Source organism: Sorex araneus, chromosome 7 (assembly GCF_027595985.1).
Source record: "Sorex araneus isolate mSorAra2 chromosome 7, mSorAra2.pri, whole genome shotgun sequence".
NCBI lineage: Eukaryota > Metazoa > Chordata > Mammalia > Eulipotyphla > Soricidae > Sorex > Sorex araneus.
The window spans coordinates 34,107,901-34,116,611 of NC_073308.1; the positions used below are offsets into that span (position 1 = coordinate 34,107,901).

Genomic DNA, 8,711 nt, shown 5'->3' on the forward strand with positions numbered 1-8,711 from the left:
ACACACTTCCACAGAGGTGCCTAACGCTTGACAGTAAAGCTTCTGGGATGGAAATGTCCTAAAGAAACGCCTTAGGACAGCAGTGCTGTCCTGCTGTTTCTTACCATCCATCAAAGGTCACCCACAGAGATGCTATTTCAAAATCTCTGTGAGCTCAGGGATTTAACAGACGTATGTTTTTATTCATCTCACCAAGTGTACTTTCTAAAGCTGATCTCGTCCCATCTTTGACAACACAAACCTTTTCAGACTGGCTCCTGGGTCCTTCAGACCGAAGCCACTTTAAACAGTTTTCTTGTTTTCTGGTGGAAAGTTCCTGCTCTGTTTTTCCTGTATTTTGATCCCGGATTGAGACTCAGTCACTTCCACCAAGAGCCTGGTTTCCTGGCTGCCTTAAAGGGACAGTGGCATGTGAAAGTGACAATCTGGATGTGCCCACTTCCACAAAATTAGCTATTGTTTCAAAGCCTTTGCAATAAGCAGTACTTAGACACTTTTTTTTCCCTTTGTGGGTATTTTGGGGGTGTTCAAGGGGTCTGGGTGGGGGCACTCATAGTGTTACCTTGGCCATTCACTGTGCTGGACTGGACCATGTGGTGCTTTAAGGTCTTGTGCCACAACCACCAGGACCATGCCTGGCAGTGCCAGGGACTGCCAGAGCTACACCTCACAGTACTCAGGGACCGTGTGGCACTGGGAATTAGGTCTCCCACCCTCTCTCTCTCTTTCTCACTTTTAATGAGAAGATTAACTTCATAAGTCTATTGAACTTAACTTGAAGTTTTAATATATCTTTGAAATTGATTTTATATTGGAAGAACTTTTCCTTATGCTCTAAACCTCAATTTCTAAAAATTTTAATAATTGTTATACATATATAATACTTTCAGAAAAACAATATAAAAATTATTGATAAATACCTGGTTACTGGGTTGGGGGTATAGCTCAGTAGTCTAGTGGCTGCCTTGCATGTATGAGGATCAGGTTCAATCTTCAGCACTGCACAAAACACACCCCCCAAAATATATAATTAGGGCCTGAGTGATAGTATAGCGGCTAGGGCATTTGTCTTGCATGTGACTGACCCAGATTTGATTCCACATATCCCATGTGGTCCTGAGCACCTCCAGGAGTAATTCCTGAGCCCAAGGCCAGGAGTAATGCCTGAGCATTACCAGTTGTGGCCTAAAAATCTACAAAACAAACAAAACCCCAAAATTTTAAAAACAACCAAAAACAATGATAGCAAAAACAAAAACAAAACAAAGCACACACAAACAAAACCCATGATTGCCGAGGAACAATTCACATATCTTTCAATTCTTCTTCTTTAAAATTTCGGGTCTTATGTTTAGACAAAGTATGTAATTTATTGCTGACAGTGCTGGCAATGGCACACAGGCCTCCTACATGCAAGATCTGGGCTCTATCATGTGCTACTTCCACCAAACGAGCATGTTTTGTTGTATTTTATTACTTTTTTGGTGTGAAGCAAAATAGCTTTATTTGGCAAATAGAAGAGGAGAAGAAACAGAGAGAGGGGGAGGGAAAGAAGAAGGAAGAGGAGGAGGAGGAGGTGGATGAGGAGGAGGAAGAGAGAGAAAGAGAGAGAAGGAGAGAGAGACAGACAGACAGACAAACGGACAGACCCAAAGAGCAAAGAAGGGAAATGACACAATGATACACCCCAAGAAGTGGGACCCCATGCTGGATGACTCCTGAATTATTGTGTTTAAAAACTATGTGAAATATTTCTGTTTATGCAGATAAGACATTCAACCATTTATAGAGGGGCTCCTTTTTCAGATTTTTGCTTTTCCTTTTTAGGAATTGCTTTTTAAACAGTTAATTTAATATTTTATGATGATTTAGACATGGACATGGTTCGCAATCAAATCTGGAAAGCACACATTCTAAAAAGGTTAGCTACTAACCCTGGTCTTGCCTTCTTCCTCCCCACTACCACTGAAAGCCCCAGTTTACTTTTAGAAACAAAAATCCTCGGGGCTGGAGAGATAGCACAGTGGGTAGGGCGTTTGCCTTGCACGCGGCCGACCCGGGTTCAAATCCCAGCATCCCATATGGTCCCCTGAGCATGGCCAGGGGTGATTCCTGAGTGCAGAGCCAGGAGTAACCCCTGTGCATCGCCAGGTGTGACCCAAAAAGAAAAAAAAAAAAGAAACAAAAATCCTCTAACCCTCCATTTATGAAAACATATGCACACACATACATAAATCTGTTACGTGTACAGATGCAAACTATAGATACTTTCCTCCATCTTTATTCACTTAACAGTATATCCTGGTGATGCCTCAGAGTGGAATGTAGAAATACTCTTCATTCGTATTTCACTGACTCCAAAAATTCCATCAACGTAAGTTGCAATGTTCCTATATATAAACCAAGAAAATAACCCTGTCAATTCATTATAAGATGCAGCTCAGTTTCTGATCATTAAATTGACAGGGAGATGAACAATTAGAATCCATGATCCCTCCCCTCATTATCCCCAGCACTCTGAAAGGGAGATTCAGCTCTCATGGGCCCCACAAAGAAAGAAACTGGATTTGGGTCCCCCATTCCGGGTCCCCAAACTATGCCTAGTACATTGCAGACACCCAAGAAATAATTGCCAGGGAAATGTATAGGCCAGTTTTACAAGTAAAGAAACTCCAGGGTACAAAATTGAATGAACTTGCCAGAAATCAGACAATTACAGACTTGCAGAGGCTGAGTTTGAACAACCATCATTACCACTCACACCTGCTGCCTTCATTCCACGTAAAATTCATCAGCACTCAGAGCAAATGGGCCTTTAACAGTTCTATCACTTTCAGGGCTGGAGCGATAGCACAGCGAGTATTCTGTTTGCCTTGCATGCGGCCAACCCGGGGTTGATTCCCAGCATTCCTTATGGTCCCCTGAGCACTGCCAAGGCTAATTCCTGAGTGCAGAGCCAGGAGTGACCCTTGTGCATCGCTGGGTGTGATGCAAAAAACAAAAAACAACAACAATAAAAACCCAATTCTATCACTTTCCTCTGGTCAACTTGCAGTTCCACTTGCAAGCATAGTTCTTTTATGCCCAAGATGAACCTTTGGGCCTCCACATGCAAGACACAGGCACTGTAGCCCTCTGAGAGATCTTCCTGGCCATTGGCAGTTAAAAATTTGTTCCATTTGTTTTGGGAAACCACACTCAGCAATGCTCAGGGACTACTCCCAGCTTAGTGCTCTGAGCTGGATCTCAACAAGGATCAGGGAGATGGTGCTGGGCATGGGAGCTGAGCCTCATGTGTGCAAAGCCTGAGCACTGGCTCTGGGACCTCTCTCCCTGGCCCAGCAATGTTCTTTGGCTAACCAGGCCCGAGGACGTGGTGCTGCTCAGACCCTACGGTGCTGGGGATAACCCGGGCCTCTGCCCTGGTGGTGCTCAGGGGCCTGTAGGGCTGTACCCAGCAATGCTCGGGATTCTGTATTGCAGGAGAGTCAACCAGGGCCAGCATCCTATAAGACATGGGCTTGTTCTTTCTTTTTAAAGGTTATAGAATATTTCATTTCCTTTTCAGTTGCTGTTGTCTCCATAGTTTACCACTGCAATGATTGCTCAATAACAACCCGTTTGTCTGCACTCCATTTCTGAGGTAGTTGATATTTGAAGAAAATCTTTTTTTTATTTTATTTTTTATTAGCCCGGCAAGCTACCGAGAGTATCCTGCCCGCATGGCAGAGCCTGGCAAGCTACCTGGGACATATTTGATACACCAAAAACAGTAACAACAAGTCTCACAGTGGAGACGTTACTGGTGCCCACTCGAGCAAATCCATGAACAATGGGAGGGCAGTGCTACAGGGGGGTGAATGGGGAGAGTTGGCTATTTGAGGTGTAGGGAGCTAGAAGTGTTGCAAGGAAACCATCATGTGAAGTTTCACCACATGCTTGATGTCCAGGTTTTTTCAACAGCTCCTTTAACAACTCCTTTAACCTCACTGTCCCAGTGCCCGCCTCTTTTTCTTCTTTTTTTTTTTCTTTTTGGGTCACACCCGGCAATGCACAGGGGTTACTCTTGGCTCTGCACTCGGGAATTACTCCTGGCCGTACTTGGGGGACCATATGGATGCTGGGAATGGAACCCGGGTCGGCCACGTGCAAGACAAACGCCGGTACTATCTCTCCAGCCCCAGTGCCCACCCCCCACCCTTCCCCTCCCCCCACCCTTGCAAGAAGACCTGGCCTCTTTCACAGACAGCATGAGCGGCCCCTGAACTGCTTCCGCTTGCTCTGAAACTCCGCACCCTCCTGGTTCTCACACACGTCAGCGCCTGCCCTCGGGCTGACAGACGTGCCAAAAGTTGGCTCCATCCCAGGGTTCTCATTTCCTGCCTTCCCAGAACCCTGCGCTGCCCAGGGTGTCTTTGCGGCCTACAAATCCAACCTGTCCCTCAGTGCTGTCAGGATGAAGCTTGGCTGCCCATCAGGAAGAGCCTGATTTAGTGTGACAGAAGCAAGACCAAAATCTATTTCCCTGTCTTGCCCTAGCAGGGCTCTGAATACAGAGTTCATAGTCATTGTCTGAAAATTAAATGGTGCAAATTGGTATGTAATCAAAGGACAGGCTTCCTGCTGCTCCTTCAGCCTCCTCCTCCTCCTCCTCTTGCAAGTGTCCTGAAAGGCATGGAACTAAGCGATAGTTGCTTGGAGTATGCATATATATGTTATTTTCTTTTATCTATCTATATGTAAATATAAGAATGTATATAAAGAAGTCGCCCCCTGGCATGCTTGTTATAGAAGCTGAGCAAAGGGACCTGCCCCAGATCCAGGAGGAAACCTCAATGGAGAATAAAGAAGATCCAGAGCACACTTTGCCCCAGAAGCCAAAAGAAAAAGAGAATTTCATGAGAAGGAGGGTAGGAAGATGACAGAGAGATAACAGAGGGCACAAGGCACTTGCCTTTCACTTGGATACCCCTGTCACTGAGTAGGCCCCTCCACGCCCGGCCAGGGGTAACTCCTGAGCACAGAGCCAGGAGTAAGCACAGCTGGGCGTGGCACCATCCCACTCCAAAAATGAAAAATAAGAAGCGTCTAAGAGTAAGTCATGCTCAGGCGCTCCCCTGCAAGTTCGCAGCGTCTGCCACTTCGGAAATAGTTCGCCCGCTGAACTGTATTGTCGCCGTGTCACAGAACATGGGCATCGGCAAGAACGGGGAGCTGCCCTGGCCCCCACTCAGAAATGAATTCACATGTTTTCGGAAAATGACCACCACCTCTTCAGTAGAAGGTAAACAGAATCTGGTGATAATGGGTAGGAAGACATGGTTCTCCATTCCTGAGAAGAATCGACCTTTAAAAGGCAGAATCAATTTAGTTCTCAGTAGAGAGCTCAAAGAGCCTCCAACAGGAACTCATTTTCTTGCCAAAAGTCTTGATGATGCCTTAAAACTTACTGAGCAGCCAGAATTAACAAATAAAGTGGACATGGTTTGGATAGTGGGAGGCAGCTCTGTGTATCAGGAAGTTACGAACAAGCCGGGCCATTTGAGACTGTTTGTGACAAGAATCATGCAGGAATTTGAATGTGACACATTTTTTTCCAGGAATTGATTTGGAGAAATACAAACTTCTTACTGACTACCCAGGGGTTGTTTCTGATGTCCAGGAAGAGAAAGGCATTAAGTACAAATTTGAAGTATATGAAAAGAAAGATTAATATTAAGGTGTTTTCTAATTGGTGTTGCGTTACCATCCCTCTAAAAAGCATGTGCATTGTAATAGTTAAATATATTTTTTAAACCATTTGTTCACTTGAGACCTGTAAATAAATATTTTCGGAGAGTGAAAAAAAAAAGAGTAGGTCATGCTCAGATTTGGTAAGATAAGAGCAAAAAGGCCTGATAATTCCGATGGAAGAACGTAAGTCCATCAGCAAGATGCCGCAAGTAACTGAGCAAAGGAGTCTTAGGGGACATGGACTAGAAGAAATGTGGGGTGAGCCCTGAAGCTGGAACTGTGAGTCATCCGGGAAGCTGTTATAGAGAGGACGGCAGGGATTGTCCTAAAGAGGAGCGTGGGGTTTGGAATGAAATGTGTCAAGATTTTTTTTTCCCCCCCAATGTGGGTTGAGGGAGGGTGTGGGGAGATGGCTCCAGGCTGGGCTCACGCTCTGCACGAGGGAGGTCCATACCCTGGACACCACAGGACCAGGCCCAGCTCTGCCAGGATTGTTTCTATCCCTCCCGCTATTTGTTGTTGTTGTTGTTATGGTGTAATGTTTGCTGGTGAAAATTAACCACCAGAAAGGTGGAAACTGATCCTATAGATGAGATAGACATATCCTCGAGGAGACAAGAATCTCGTGGACTCCAGAACCCCAGAGGAGGGTTGAAATCAGGTGGGCCCCAGCACCCAGGGGAAAGGTTGGCATCTAAAGTGAGCAAGGACGTTGGGGGCCACATTGGATGAGATATGTCACTGTGGGCGTTTATGAAAGAAGCTTGTCCTTTGGGCCTCTTCTGCTTTATTATTGAGCCTGTGGGTTCGGTTATCACAAGATAGGGCAAGTTAGGCTGGAGCTGATGTTAGGAAGAGGTACTATCACGAAAGAGGCTTAAAAAGATGGAATGGCTCAGCAATGGAAAACAAATTACCAAATGCTTTCTTTTCAGCAGATCGACTTTAGGAGGGAGAAACTCCAAATCAATAATAGTGAATTTTTTAATTGAAATATTGAATGTAATCAAAGCAAAGTGAAAGTAAAGTGAAATTTACCAGTTACACATGCGGGGTGGGGGGCTGGGGAGGTGGGGGGAACGGGGGAGGTATATTATGATTCTTGGTGGTGGAATATGTGCACTGGTGAAGGGACGGGTGTTTGAGCATTGTATAACTGAGACTTAAACCTGAAAGCTTTGTAACTTTCCACATGGTGAATTAATAAAAGAAATAAAAAAAAAAAGATGGAATGGTCTTTTGTGAGACTAAGACAGAGGAACCTTCCAAGAAATGCAAGAGGTTGTCAGTGAAGGCTCTGGGCCATGTGAATCTGTGATTTAGGCCAGGCCTTCAGGGAGGAACATGGGCACAGAACTAAGACCAGTTGAGTAATATTCAGCTGGTCTTCTGCAGACAGGGCATGGGCACCTGACTGGGTGTAACCAGAGTTGGATGCTTTCCCAAGGGGAAAGGATTTTAAAGATGTTTTCAAGGAATTCATCGTAAATGTTAGCTTCAGGTGGAGTGAAGAGGGGGCTGTGGACCTGGGGAGTGTGTCAGCTGAGAACTGGATGTTTCTAAGGAAGTCAAAGGACCCTGGTGGAGGAGGTCCAGAGCAGGAAGAGGGAGAGCGGACGGTGCTCAGGGACTCCTAACATCAGGATTTCAGAGGGAGATCAGCATGAAGGTTTTGGTAAGGAAATGGTTTAGGCTCATGTGGCATTTAAGGGCATTCTGAGGTGAAAGGATTGTCCCCAAAAGAAAATGGGGACATCTTGACCTTTTCCACATCTTGTTCGCTACTGTAAAATCCAGGACGTTATTTTTTTCTTCAAATAATGAAATGTGTGGGTGTTCCTTGTAATTTTTTTTTTCATTTTGGGTGGTGATTCATTTCAGGCTGAAAGCCTTTCCATTTTTGACTTTTTATTGTTTGCTCATTCCAAGAACCTTTAACATCTTAATGTGGATGGCAGGAATAGATTCAATACTGTTCTAAAAAATTCAGTTTAGCAGATGGCATTCCTGCTCCTTCTCTTACCCCACAACTGGGATCATTTAGTTATAACTCTTCAGTGATACACACAGGCAATAATGGATGCTTATTGCAAAAAGAAGTTTTAAGCTTCCGTTTGATGGTGTAATAATATGCTCTGAGAATTAAAATGATTGTGTTAAAATAGGTTTTAAGCTGTGGCTGTGTTGGGATGGAGAGATAGTACAGAGGCTAAGGTTCTTGCCTTGCCTGAAGCCAACTTTGGATCTCTCCTTAACACAACATAGGCTCCCTTCAGCACTACCAGGAAATGATCCCTGAGGACCCCTGGAAACATTTCACTCCACCTCTTTCAAATAGGTTGTAAGCTGTCCTTCAAATAGGTTCCGTAAATAAAATTTAAAGAACTAGGAATTGCCTATTATAGCATATGTTAAAAAGTTGGTAAATTACTTTATTTAATTTTTTTTCTTATGGTTTTTGGGACACGGTGATGCTCAGGGTTACTCCTGGCTCTGCACTCAGGAATCATTCCTAACAGTGCTCGTGGGACCATATGGGATGCCAAGGATCAAACCAGAGTCAGTTTCATGCAAGGCAAGTTGTATTATCTCTCCAAACAAGTGAATTGCTTTATTGCAGGTAAATAGATCAATGAATGTCAGATCTCTAGGCTTAAGAAAAACAACTATACATTTGTCCTTCCTTACAAAGAAATAAGACTAGCTCAAAACATTATTATTTAGCAGTAGGAAAAAAATGAATATATTACAATACAAGATTTTCCTCTAAGACATGGACCATGAAACTTAAAACAACTGTGTTTCAGTGAGAGAGAACACAGACCACAAAACCAGAGATAATCCATCAAAATGTCCTTCCAAAAGTTAAGTACGTTATAAATCCAAGATACTATTTGTATTACATTAAACAAGAAGATATATGTATATGCTTGGCCTAAGAATATAAGCCTTGCAAAAACTTTCCAGTCCCTCCCTCC

At 44.1% G+C, this 8,711-nt stretch overlaps 1 protein-coding gene across 1 annotated transcript; it reads left to right on the forward strand.

Annotated features, from left to right (window-relative positions):
* Positions 1-5,070: 5,070 nt before the first annotated feature.
* Positions 5,071-5,762, forward strand: LOC101553427 (dihydrofolate reductase-like). The gene is given in 2 exon segments (XM_055144213.1): positions 5,071-5,589; positions 5,591-5,762. Coding segments are annotated over 2 exon segments (642 nt in total). The 3' UTR covers positions 5,714-5,762.
* The last annotated feature ends 2,949 nt before the right edge of the window (positions 5,763-8,711 follow it).